This window comes from Strongylocentrotus purpuratus, unplaced genomic scaffold, assembly GCF_000002235.5.
Source record: "Strongylocentrotus purpuratus isolate Spur 01 unplaced genomic scaffold, Spur_5.0 spur5_scaffold_1, whole genome shotgun sequence".
NCBI classification, from domain to species: domain Eukaryota; kingdom Metazoa; phylum Echinodermata; class Echinoidea; order Camarodonta; family Strongylocentrotidae; genus Strongylocentrotus; species Strongylocentrotus purpuratus.
In genome coordinates, this window is record NW_022145594.1 from 39,554,200 (window position 1) to 39,567,501 (window position 13,302).

The following is a 13,302-nucleotide window of genomic DNA, read 5'->3' on the forward strand; positions in this document are numbered from 1 at the left end:
TAAGGTCAAAGGTCGTAGATATTAGTGTCAGGGTTTTCGTGGAAGTGTAGGTCAAGAACTCAAGACAAAACTCCCAGGGGACCATATACTAGCTAGATACTTCAGTACTGCCACTTAGCTAGGTCAAAGGTTTTTCACTTTAACTTTCAACTGGCATCAGTTTTCGTGGAAGTATCCACCATGGTACTAAAAGTTATGTTAACAGAAGTTAAAAATACAGTTGGAATTGTGCATAAAGGCTAAGGTGTCATAACAAAAAAGGTGATTGATTGTCCAGGCAATTTTCCAACCAACATTCATTTATAAAGTTAACACGAAGAAGACAAAAAAGGAACCAACAGGACTTCTCAGAAAAAGAAACGAGTCTTATCCTGAAGTCCACTAAAGAAAAATAGAATAAGGCGTGCTTAGGAGCTATGTCAAATAAGCAAACTAGCATTCCTGATTTTTCATGCCTTGTTCGTTTCCATGCTCTCCTCTCTTCTCCGCAGCTACTACATGACCAAGTTGGTATGGTCGACTTCACGTCCTACAAACAGATCTTCATGCAGACGTACGCCAGGGCAAGAACATCCTTTGTAGGCCTGCCATCTCTTCCACCACTCTGCGGCTATGCACATCGAAACTGGTATGTCTAGGTTTTTAAAAAAATCCATTCAAGGTATTTAAAGATAAAGTTGAGTTCTGGTCGTGCGATTGAATTGTGAAAGAAACGGTGTGGAATCGATCAGAAAAAGCTGATCATGTACCATATAAGTATTGATGTGTACTGCAAGGTTTTTGAGTCATCAATAATAAATTTGGCCCCGTCTTTGTAAACTTTTGTTTATCCTTTCAGTGGCATAGTAGTGGAATCAATTTGGATAAGTCGCAAATCTGTGCCCCGTCTTATAAGGAGTCGCGATTGATCTAGATTCATTGCAAGCCCTCCGCCCCCCAACAAAAATAAAAATGAACACAGACTTACATACTCCTATCTTGTTAGTACAGAGTTTGGATTGATATTAAATTTGTGATCCATTTGAATAGGTCCAGCACTTTATAATAGGTGGCCCCTACGTTACAGCTGATTGTAACTTGAAAATTAATTCAAAAATTTGATATTTCAATCTCAACTTGTTTCCGGAGAAATATACAATCTTAATAGATAAATTGCAAAATAGCAATCAATTTCTCACTTCCCCGTGTGTTACACACCTAAGGTTGAGTAACACACAGGTTTGCAGTCTATTGCAAGTTTGAATTGGCTATTCTGATTGGTTCAAAGATAGCCTTTTAACCAAGTTTTGTGTGCAACAGTGATCTTGAATGACCAATGCTATTGGAAACTTTTGTGGGACAGGGTCGAAGCCAAGATTGGGTTGATGGTTTATTTTACCTGACTGGTAAGAAAGCATTTGTATACTTGTAAGTAAGCTGCCAGGGGACCGACGGCTTTAAGTCCTCTCCAAGGGAATTGGTAAAGACGATTAATGCCTTACCAAAGGGCACTAGCGCATCGACTTGGTTTCGAACCTGGGACTTCCCAGTTACGAGACCACTGCTCTACCACTGAGCAATCGCGTCTCCTTTGAGGTTGAACTTAATCTAGTGACTTGATCTTTTCCTAGGCGTGAGGCAGGAGCGAGAGGAGGCCAGCCCGCCGTAGGTCTGAAGCTAGCTCATCTTGTCCAGAGGTTACAGTCTGCGTACCAGCTCACAACGCAAGGGAAGTTCCCTGATGCTATCGTGAGGTTCAGGAGCATCCTCCTCAGTATACCCATGCTGGTGGTGGATACAAAGCAGGAAATCACAGAGGTACATTTGAAACTGTTGCATACTATTTAAGAACATGTCAGGAGCATTAGGAACTGAAACAGAGGTGGTCAAGAAATACAACGAGAACAAGTGTGATTATTAGGAGATATACTCTTTTTTTTAAATGAACATAGATGAGGGTGGAATAAGCATGGTTAATAATAAATTGGAAGAGATGAATGAGAGAAAGAGAGAGAGAGAGAGAGATAGAGAGAGAGAGAATTAGGAAAACAAAATATATTGAGAAAGAGGTAGAAGGAGGGGGGTTCGAGAAGTAGACTTAGAATTTGAAAGGAAACTTGGAGAAGGAACAAAAAGAGGAAAAATTTGGAAGAAGTTTCAATGTCTATAAAATTATATGAACAAACTATTTGCAGATAAATAAACAGTGATTAACTCCCTACCCTTTCTCGTTAAAATAATCCTCAGGCTCAGCAGCTTATAACGATATGCAGAGAGTACATTGTAGGCTTGTCCATGGAGCAGTACAGGAAAGAACAACCCAAGGGCAACCTAGATGAGCAGAAGAGAATCTGTGAGGTAGGTCAATCGTCTTCTGAATGTTTTTTTCAGGAGAGAAGGGAAGATGATGGAGAGAGGGGGGGGGGATGATTGGATAAAATCTATGTTCAACATCTGATAACGATATGCAGAGAGTACATCGTAGGCTTGTCGATGGAGCAGTACAGGAGAAAAAAAAATCTGATAACGATATGCAGAGAGTACATCGTAGGCTTGTCGATGGAGCAGTACAGGGGGAAAAAAAATCTGATAACGATATGCAGAGAGTACATCGTAGGCTTGTCGATGGAGCAGTACAGGAGAAAAAAAAATCTGATAACGATATGCAGAGAGTACATCGTAGGCTTGTCGATGGAGCAGTACAGGAAAGAAAAACCCAAGAGCAATCTAGCGGAGCAGAAGAAAATCTGTGACTTAGATTAATCAAAGACTTCAGAGTCATCGCCTTCTGCTTGGGCTTTTGTTTTGCATGTTTGTTTTTTCTGGAAGGATGGAAAAATGGCAGAGGGGGAATTCTAGGGTCAACATCTGATAATGATATGCAGAGAGTTCATCATAGGCTTGTTGATTGGACAGTAACGGAAAGAACAATCCAATTGTCATCAGTTCAAATGATCGTGTTGTCTGATGAGGAAACATTATACTGATTTACAGTAGGCTTGTGGTTGCACCATGTGAGAGAGGGGGAGGATTGGGGAGTCCTGAAAAGGACTGTGGGTAATGCTTCTTTCTTGAGTGTGTGTAGTCAAGAAAGAAAGACACACTCAAGAAAGAAAGAGTACAAACAGTCCTTTTCAGGACTCCTCAATCCTCCCCCCTCTCTCACATGGTGCAACCGCAAGTCTACTGTATATTTACATCACCATGCAAGCCGATACTTATAACCAGCATTATATTGATTTGTAAAAGAAAGAAGGTCATAACGAAAATGACCACGTACCAAAGACCAAAGTATCTTTGTGTTTTCCTCTCTACAGCTTGCAGCATACTTCTCACACTGTAACCTCCAGCCGATCCATCAGATCCTGACGCTCAGGACGGCCATCAATCTATGGTTCAAGCTCAAGAACTTCAAGACGGCTGCAGCATTCGCAAGGCGGCTCCTAGAGCTTGGTCCTAAACCTGATGTAGCGCAACAGGTGAGTTGATCAACCGTTATCTGAGATTGTTATTAACCCATTGTTTACTTGAACTGGGTGCTTTCTGTATTAAGCCTATGGGAATGACAGAATTCAGTAGTCTATGGGTTATCATACTGGTAATTATTAAGAATTTGTCGACACCAGTGCTTGGGGACTTGTTTTATTTCACCTATCAAGTAATACTTGCACCCCCTCCATGCTCATTGGCTGAACCCATACGCTGCCACTATTGGTACTTGATCATTATTTTGATAAAGGAATCACAAGATTTTGAAAAACAATCTATGTTTTTAGTACTGCACCTGATATTGGACAACAAGAATATCATAATTGTAGATTGTCCATCTGATCAATGTAATGCCACATCATGATGTTCCTTTTTTTGCTTCTATTATCAAGGAGATTTCAAGTTCTTGAAGTGGAATTTATGAAAAGTCTAAAATACTTCATTTTTTGCTTTTGAATATATATGATTTTAAGGCTAGAAATGGCTCTCCATAATGTTTAAGTCCAACTTAATGTTAAGTTTGACTTACATGTAGGTTCTTTGTGAAACACCCCCCCCCCCCCCGGATTATTAGTATTATTATGAGTAGTGCAGTTGTCATCTGAACTGTGAGTCTTTTACTTTCTTGCTGTTTTTTTTCTTCCCCAGACGCGCAAGATCCTACAGGCTTGTGAGAAGAGTCCCAACGATGCACACAAACTTAACTACGATGAGCACAATCCCTTCGACATCTGTGCTGCTACGTACAAGCCAATCTACAGGTAAGAAAATCAAATTCCAAGTAACACTCTTGGGACCTGTTGCACAAAGCCTTTTTTCAATGACAAATATCAGTGAAAAATGTGCTGATAACCAATCAGAAGCAAGGTTTTCAGTAGCTTGTAACAACAACTGTCATATGTCACTGATGACAAGTTTTGTGGAACACCCCCCTGGACTTTGGGAAAGATATATTTATAAAAGGAGGTGGAGAGCATAGCCTATTGAGAGAGATAGTTGTGACAAGCAATCACAGGTCAATTCATGGAGCTCAGAATTGTTCCCGCCCATAGAGATTGTATGTTGGAGCTCCATGAGTTGACCTTTGATCGCCTGCGTGTGCGTGTCTCACAACTATCTCTCTCAATAGCTATGGTGGAGAAGTTTCAATAACTTTGATTAACCCATGGCACTTGAGAGTTTTCTTATTTTCTAAATTAATCAGTATTCTCTCCTCAAAATGGCAACAATGAATCTTATTTTCCACTCCTTCATAGTTTGAAATATATTTTAAGAATATTTATTGAATGAACCAATGTGAAAGAAATTCACAAAATTGAACAGAAAAATGAAACCAATTTGTACATAAAAATAGTGACTTTACGTTTTACACATCCTATAGAAACTTTAACAGTCAGTCACAATATTCCACTCACACGCTTATTCAAGAATAGCGCAATGTTTTGCTTTGGAAAAAGCTTGACATTTTCTGTGACTTTTGCTCCTTCCCCATTTTGCTCCTCCCCATGTACGGTTTATGTCCTTGTATGAGGCTCAATTGTTGATCCCACTCAATAAGCAAGTTCATAGTTGCAGTCTGAGCATGAGCAGACAAAGGTCATTGCAGACCAAATTGTGAAATACACAGAGACGAAATACTGGGTACATGCTCATGAAAGTTATTTAATGATTACTGGTATTCATTTATGCACAAGCAGTGCACTCCATGATACACAGGTGGAAGTATTCTTTGAAAAGGTGTGTATGTGTGTATATTTGGGTTTTTACAGACGTGTATCAATCAGATATGATTATTTACCTCTGGGGACCGACTTTTAACGTCACCATCCAAAATACGTGACTCAGTTTCGAACCTGCGTCCTACGGCTGAATCAGTTTGTAACTTCCACTGTTAGCTGGATTTCAGGTGCACGCCACAACGCCTAGTTGAAAGAAAGGCTATTTATGTAGCACCTCCATCGCTGTAGGAGTGATTATTTCAAAAATGTACAAAGTGGGACCTCTTCATGTTTTGAAGATCTGTGGATATGCGGGGTCATTTGGGACATATGCTAACGTAAACTGGTCTATTCTTTTTCTTTCAGGGGGAAGCCCGTTGAGAAGTGCCCTCTGAGCGGAGCCTGCTACCTTCCACAGTTCAAAGGTGAGGTCTGTCGAGTGACCCAGGTCACGGAGATCGGTAAGGACACCATCGGCCTCCGAATCAGCCCTCTACAGTTCAGATAAATGCGATCATTCCTCGGAGATGAGCGTCTCTCACTCTGCAGAGCGTTACAAACTCATTCTATAGCTAGCCCAATGAAACCAAAACACGACGGGTTCTTATTTCAAATTACACGATAGCCTTTTCGAGTTACCAGAGCATATTATCCAATATAATTTGGTGGAAAATTTGGCTGAAGAGTTCTCTGTGGTCCACATTTTTGGTTGCCCCAATGGGCTAGTGTGAAATAGAGTTTTGTACTCCTATACCGGGTTTTATGACGCTACTGTATCTAGATGAATTTACTGGTGGTACTGTAATGGAAGCTCCCAGAATTATTGTTGTTGCTTATTGAGGGTCTCTTTAGTTGACTGTATAGTCGGTTGTGGTGGTCTTTAGTACATTTCACAATGCATTTTACATTAGGGTGAACCTACAATTAACAACTAAATTATTCATACCCTTAGCAATTTTTGTGATTTTGTAATGTATGTGAGAAATGTATTTGTCCCGATTTATGCTTCTTGAGAAGGTGACATCTAGTTTACATCTAAAAGTATTCAACAAATTCCCTAATTCAACTAGCCCAGCTTTAGCTTTTGAGTTACAAAAAACACACACACATACAAAATCAATTTTACAAGGGGTATGAATAATTTAGTTCTTAACTGTAAGTATTCCTTAATCATCAATGGGGCTAACATCAGAGCAAAGATATTAACAAAAGTTTGAGTAAAGATTATGACTAAAGATTGGGAGAGTGACAAGCCAAGGACTTGCTTGTGAAGACTTTATAACTGATTTTAAAATAAAGCTTGGGTAAGGAGTTGAAATATTGCCTAAAGTTTGGTCTAATATAGATCTCTGTGTTGATGCTGTTGCAGAGAATTGCTTCTATTTAACTTATATAACATAAATTATAAAAAACAAGTAGAATTAGACACAAGAAAAAAGGTAAAAGTTGTTTTCTATTAACCAAGAGATATAATATAATAATGTTCTTCGCTACTCTCTTACAGCACACGTTGCTAGTCCCCTCTCATAGCAAATCCACCACTTCTGTCAATCAAAGTTGAATCATTCCTGACAGTGTAATATGAAGTAGTTGTACCTTGTACAGTATAACTATGTAATACATGTAATGTCAAAATGTACCCCCCTGCAAACACCCATTAACAGTTAGGTGTGTAAATTTAACATATGTGAGGGCAAGTCGCTGTGAAATACAACTGTATCAGGCTTGAAATTGCACATTCAAATTATTTGTAAGAAAGTCTTATTATAATGTGATAGTGTTATTTTTTTCCCCTTTTTTTTCTTCTTCTGGTTAATGTTGCATTTTGGGTGTTACTATTCATACAAAGTGTTCAGCATAATGTATGATCATGTTATGTATACTTAAATGAAATTTTAATATTGCTGATTACTTAATCTCAAGTGTAGCAAGTACTGATGTGTACACACAAAAAGATATTACATATTTACATGTCAGTGCTTCTTGGATACCTATTTGTGACAAGCTTTATTATTGTTTTGTGAATGCTTGTTGTGACATGCATATTATTAAATATGAGAATTTTATGTAACATAAATTAAAGTTGTACTTGATAGCAATTATTGTGTACTTGTATACCAGTAGTAGGCCTCCCTAGGTTAGAATAGACCCTGGAAAGAGCAGCCTAGGTACCAGTATGTGCAGATGGTGTGTTGAGATTCTTTCTGTTTTTATATATTTTCTATTATTCAACCATCGATGTCCCCCTCCTTACACGCATCCCATTCATAGCGGGGAGGAGGGGGGGGGGGGGGGGGGGGGGGGGGGGGGGGGGGGGGGGGGGGGGGGAAAGTGAGCACATTTGGCCCTCAAAATTAAAAAAAATTGCACCCCTCCCCCCCCCACCCCCCCTGGATCCGCCACTGGGGGCACCCACCCCCTGGCTACGCTAAAGAATCTTACATCACAAAAAAAAAATCACATCAGATTTGGATTATATGCAGTTGCACTTCAAGGAATGACAGCCTTTATTATCATCTGAGTGAATGCACGCATGGAGTACGATATAGGGTTACAAAGTAACTTAAGTAACAACACAACACATCTAAGATTTAGTATCATAAAATAGTAAGATTAAACGAGAACTTACCGTTTGAAGTTTGATCTTTATTTTATGAATATTTAGGAGGAAGTTATTACATGAGATCCCGCCAAGCGCATGCGCAGTCAATATTCAAAGCTACAAATGTGGCTACTCTCAATAGTAAGGAACAGGGAACTTACACTTAAGTTTGAAGTTTGGGTGGGTGAGGAGGGCATGTAATAACTTCCTCCTAAATATTCATAAAATATAGATCAAACTTCAAACGGTAAGTTCTCGTTTAATCTTACTATTTTATTTCATATTTCGTCGTTCGAAATTACATGAGATTTTGAAGCATAGTAGTCACATTTGGAACAACCAACATGTACGGAAAAGTGAACACTGATTATGCAGATTGAATTGAATGCTTCTAATCAATGACTCACCATATTTGACATTTATTGTAGTCTGTTCATACATGTGGCAAAACATTTCACATACAAGACGTCCATATATAAGATGTCATAATGTTGCAAAAACATTGTTCGTTTCTGTATCTAGTTTATTCTAGACATCTGGTTTCTTAATCCCAGTTCTATTAAATAGACAGCTGGTCTCTTAATGCCAGTTCTATTGAAAAACCTTCTGATGCAGTTCTTAAAGCAGTGTGCTATCTTGTAAGACTGCCTGGGTAAAGTTTCTCTTGTTTTCAAAAGGTTTCCTGTAGAACTTCCTAAACGTTTTCTCTGAAGACCATCCTGCTCGGGCTAGGATCTGGTCCATTGGAAGTGCTGCCTTGGCAGCTGCTGAAGTTGATGCTGCCCGCGTTGAATGAGCCTTATAAACGTTTGTATCCACACCTGCTCTTTGAAAGCAGGTCTTGATCCAGCGAGATAAGGTTTGAGTTGTTACTCTATTATGAGGTCTGGTGTAACTTACAAAGAATGAGTTCTCATTCCCACGAAGTGGTCCTGTGCGCTGGACATAATGTTTCACATATTTTACAATACACAATCTTCTATCAGGTGGATATGCTTCCAATTTAAAATTAAAATCGGTATTTCCTGGTTTGCTTTGCTTCAAGTGTTCATCCAAATGAAAAACCACAAAGCCCCCTTTTAGGGTCATCTTGTTAGTCTTCAATATATGCAAGGTTTGCACTCTCTGTGCCGATACAAGAGCCATTAGTATACATACTTTGAGTGTTAAATCTCTGAGGTTTAAGGAGTTTACTGGAGACAATTTTCTTAGAAAATTGAGGACTGGACTAATATTCCATATTTCTGTATATCTAGGTACGACAGGTCTGAGTTGAAAAACACCTCTCATCAGTCTGGTTATAAGTGGGTGAGTACTTATTGTCTGATTACTGTCAACGAGAATCAGAAAAGTGGATAAAGCGCTACGAGCTGTATTGATCGCACTGTAGCTAAGGTTCCTGTCATGAAATAAACTACTAAGGAATTCTAGTACCGTTTCCACCTCGGCTTGGAGGTAACTCGTATTCCTGCTGTGGCAAAATCTTCGCCACTGTGTGATGTACACTTGGTACTGCTTGCAGGTTGATGCTCTCCATGAAGCTGTAATGATATCCACTGTTCGTCTGCTTAGTCCCCGATTCTCAAAATGTTGCCGCATAACCTGCAACATAGGAGGTCAATATTAGCATTAAGAGGGTGGGTGGTGTTTAACACAGGAAGGAGTAGCAAATCTTCTTGCCTCTGGATAAACAGTGGCTCTCCTTCCATCATGCTAACCAACTGAGGGAACCACGCCTGAGTAGGCCAATTAGGGACCAGAAGTAACCCTCTAGCTTTATCCTCTCTGATTTTTTGCAAGCATTTGGGGATCATACAGAACGGTGGGAATGCATAGAATGCAAAAGGTTTCCAATCTAGCGTAAATGCGTCAACTGCAAAAGCCCCAGGGTCTGGGTGCCAAGTGACATATTTCTCTACTTGAGCATTTAGTCTCGAGGCGAACAGGTCTATTTCTGGTACACCAAAGTGGGAAACTATTCTATCGAACACTTGTCTGTTTAGTTTCCATTCTGTTCGATCATTAAATTTCCTGGATCTTTCATCTGCAATAGTATTGAGCCGACCAGGTACATGGGCTGCGGAGACCCAAATATTTCGAGAAATGCACCACTGCCAAATTTCTCTCGTCATCTTGTCACACATTGCGGACTTGCAGCCTCCCATGTGATTTAAATAAGCCACTGCAGTGGTATTATCTATTCTTACCATCACATGAACGTTACGCTTATTCATGCAAAAGGATTTTATCCCCAACCCAGCGGCTAGGGTTTCCAGGAAATTTATTTCATTGTTTCGTGCCCTTTCTGCCTCAAATTCATTCCAACGACCCCCTGTTTGCTTCTGGAGGTCAGTAGCTCCCCATCCAAGGCCACTGGCATCTGTGTGCAATTCTAAGTCAGGTTTTTTCCTAACAATTGGGGAGGAGGCCATAGAAACATTGTTCATCCACCACTTTAACTCCTCTTTTGCCTCAAGGGACAACTTCATCTTTCTGTCAAAATGACCCCTGTTTTGTCTGAGGGCTGCAATTTTGTCCCTTTCCATTGATCTATAGTATAAGGGGCCATACTCAACCGCAGGGAAAGTTGCTATGACCTTCCCAATCACTCGTGCTACCATTCGTATTGATGGGAGGTACGTGCCCATTAATTCACGGCATAAATCTTTCACTTCTTGTGCCTTTGTTTGAGGCAATTTAACAATCATACTCTCAGTGTTAAGAATGAAGCCAAGAAAGGCTAGTTCACGTGTTGGGATGAGCACTGATTTTTTAGTGTGAATGAAATCCTAATTCTGAGAGGATCTTGGTTGTTGCACTCACACTCTCTTTCAGCTTTTCTTTTGTTTCACCAATAATTATGGTGTCGTCCAAATATCCTATGACTGTATGACCTGCTTGTCGCAGTTCGGCAAAGACTGGCTTCAGCAATTTTGTGAACAGTCTGGGGGCTGTGCTGAGCCCATTAGGTAAGGCTGCAAATTGCCAGCGCTCACCCTGCCACATGAACCTCAAGTATTTTCTACTATTTGGGTCTACTGGAATGGAGTAATAAGCATCTTGGAGGTCGATTGATGCAAGATAACAGTGCGGAGAAATCAAGTGCTTGGCAGTGTGGATGTTATCCATCTTAAAGTGTTGTACATTCAGACTTTGATTAAGCTCTGTTAAGTCTAAGATCATACGAGTACCCCCATCTTTCTTGGGTCTCGTGAAGATGTTTGAGAGGAATTCTCCCTCTTCAAATGAGCAAGGTTCTATTACGTTTTTTGCTTGTAGAGCCAAGATTTCTTTAGTTATCTGATTTATTTCTAAAGGGCTCTTTTTTGTAACCGTAGAGGGGCTTATTTCTTGAGGGAACCCCTTTCGCATAATCAAATTCGATCTCATAGCCTCGCACTGCCGATAGTAGAAATAGATCTGACGTTAATTCACGCCGTCTACGATAGAAATATATCAATCGACCTCCAACAGGCACATTTGAGATGCATTCTTGTTGTAATGTACATGAAGTAGAAGGAGCATTAACATTCTCACAATATTCATATGTGCTACTTACCTCTTTGGGTAATGGTGTAGCTATTTCCTCCTTGCTGCCTGTGGCCGCTGGAAGGATTGGGTCTGTTTTCCCATGCTCATCGTCTGGGTGTGAGGCGGAGCTCTGTATGGTCTGCCTCGTTGGGTTCGCTGGCCTAAAAAAGGCGTGTTGTAGTTCCCACTTGCGGGCCTGCTACTTGGAAAAGTTTGTGATGTGCCGGTGGCACGGTTCCATCCTTGTCTGCGGTATTGAAAAGTGCTGGACGCTTGCGTCCTGTACGGATGGTACTGGGGGCGGGGTGTACGTTGTCCACGCACCACGCCAGATGCAGCTTTTTGTTGTTCTGTAAGATCTTTGACTCTCTTTGTTAAGTCATCGCCAAATAAGTACTGACTCACTGGTGTGGCAGGTTTGCAAAGATGTGAGTACTTGGCATTTAAGTCTGGCTTAATCTGATCTTTGCGTAAGCAGTTGATTTCAAAGTTTGTGTTACACAGCAATGCCAATGCATCCTGTTGTGTCTCAGATAGGCTATCGGGGGACAGAGTTTGAATAAAAGCTGTGAGTCCCCTTGTCAAAGGCTTTTGGATTCTTTGCAGTTTCAAATCACGGCTTCTCGTTTGCGAGGATAGGTTTTCCCATATTGCTGCATTCACTTTGGGGCAACACAGTGGAGTACAATTGCTTGGAGGAGGGTATTTCCCTCCAGCTTCCTCCAACACATTTTCCTCTAGCTGGTGGGACATGAGGTACATGGCAGACTTTGCTAAATCATCGTGGATCGCGCCACCAACCCCAGTAGGGATAGCAAATTTCTGAGCCAGGGCAGGAACTTTGTCCTCATTCTCCTGGTCTAAACCTGGTGCAACAGTTTCGTTGACATCACCCTCATCCATGCTGCCAATGTCATATGACGTAGGGCATTGGCCCATGTTTCCAGTGTCAATATGCTCAAAATCATCATCATCATGTTCAACTTCACGAAATCTCACGTTCGTCGCAGCTGTAAATGCTGTCGGTGGTGTATCCCCTGTGGGGCGAGTTGCAGATTGACAAGGCAAAAAATCCACCATTCTCTCCATTAAGGATTCCAATTTGTCAAGTCTTCCTCGTAAATCCGTGAAGTCCTCCTTTTCTTCAGGCTTTTTGCCCTTCTTTTTAGGCCCAGAGTTCTTAGACTCATTCGAGGCAGGCTTTGCCAAGACACTTTTGCGTTTCGTATCGGAGGATTTCACTGCCGATGAGCGCTTTGGCTCAGGCTTCGTAGAGGGGCCCGCGGCGGTTTCGCCCGGGGAAGTTCCGGCTTTAGCCGTGCTCAGCGTTTCGCTGGTTTTCTGCTTGGTGCTGCCTGACGGAGACGCCATCGTGTACGTGGAAATCGGAACAAAACTTCGATTTTAGATATAAAAACAGCACAGATTCTCAAAAGTCTTCCAAAAACATGAAAAAGGAGAGTTTCTCTCCCTAATGAAGTATTTTTTTCGAAACCGGTGGTCCGAAAAAACGCCGAAAATTAGGTATTTTGACTGCTGAGGGAAAGTTGCTTTCCCTGTAAAATTCAATTGCGCGGCGAATTGACTGCGCATGCGCTTGGCGGGATCTCATGTAATTTCGAACGACGAAATATGAAATAAAATAAAGGATGCACAATAATGACATTAAAGTAGGTAGTCGTAACAAAGAAACCTTTCAAAAAGGAAATGCCTTTCATTCTGTATACCGATTATCGTAGTCATGAAGGACTGTGCTAAAACTTATTTTAAGGGAGTTTTTCTATGAAACTTATCAGTGTCTTTATCTTTAAAAAGATATTTAAAGATAGAAATAAGTTGACAATCATGATTTTGGACCTTCGATATTAAATTGGGGAAAAATGAATACACATGGATGCGATTGACAACACTCCAAACACGTACAACTAGTATGGTACGATCGTAATAAAAACATGTGTGCCATCATAAGTGCCTCTTGATCTT

The 13,302-nt window shown here is 40.7% G+C and overlaps 2 protein-coding genes across 3 annotated transcripts in view; one reads left to right on the top strand and one right to left on the bottom strand.

Moving 5' to 3' along the window:
* Positions 1 to 7,263, top strand: part of LOC592176 (coatomer subunit alpha) — a 28,286-nt gene extending 21,023 nt beyond the window's left edge. The window contains exons 21-26 of the mRNA XM_030978205.1: positions 492 to 628; positions 1,611 to 1,797; positions 2,227 to 2,337; positions 3,297 to 3,458; positions 4,117 to 4,229; positions 5,553 to 7,263. Of these exons, the coding sequence (XP_030834065.1) occupies positions 492 to 628; positions 1,611 to 1,797; positions 2,227 to 2,337; positions 3,297 to 3,458; positions 4,117 to 4,229; positions 5,553 to 5,694 (852 nt within the window). The 3' untranslated portion in view covers positions 5,695 to 7,263. The remainder of the gene's footprint in view (positions 1 to 491; positions 629 to 1,610; positions 1,798 to 2,226; positions 2,338 to 3,296; positions 3,459 to 4,116; positions 4,230 to 5,552) is intronic.
* An 875-nt stretch (positions 7,264 to 8,138) lies between these two features.
* Positions 8,139 to 12,976, bottom strand: LOC115921111. 2 transcript variants are annotated; one of them, XR_004062750.1, is made up of 2 exons: positions 10,243 to 12,976; positions 8,139 to 10,180 (listed from the first exon to the last, which is right to left on the bottom strand). XR_004062750.1 is itself a non-coding variant. In XM_030978206.1 (2 exons), the coding sequence occupies exon 1, from the start codon at positions 12,688 to 12,690 to the stop codon at positions 11,368 to 11,370; it is 1,323 nt and encodes a 440-aa protein (XP_030834066.1). In that variant the 5' UTR covers positions 12,691 to 12,976; the 3' UTR covers positions 8,139 to 9,390; positions 11,348 to 11,367. The 2 variants fall into 2 exon arrangements, 1 of the variants encoding a protein (XP_030834066.1); XM_030978206.1 differs by having other exon boundaries at positions 8,139 to 9,390; positions 11,348 to 12,976.
* Positions 12,977 to 13,302: the final 326 nt, after the last annotated feature.

Coding starts and splice junctions, on each gene's coding strand:
- LOC115921111 (XM_030978206.1), bottom strand. CDS start 12,690: ATGGCGTCTCCGTCAGGCAGCACCAAGCAGAAAACCAGCGAAACGCTG.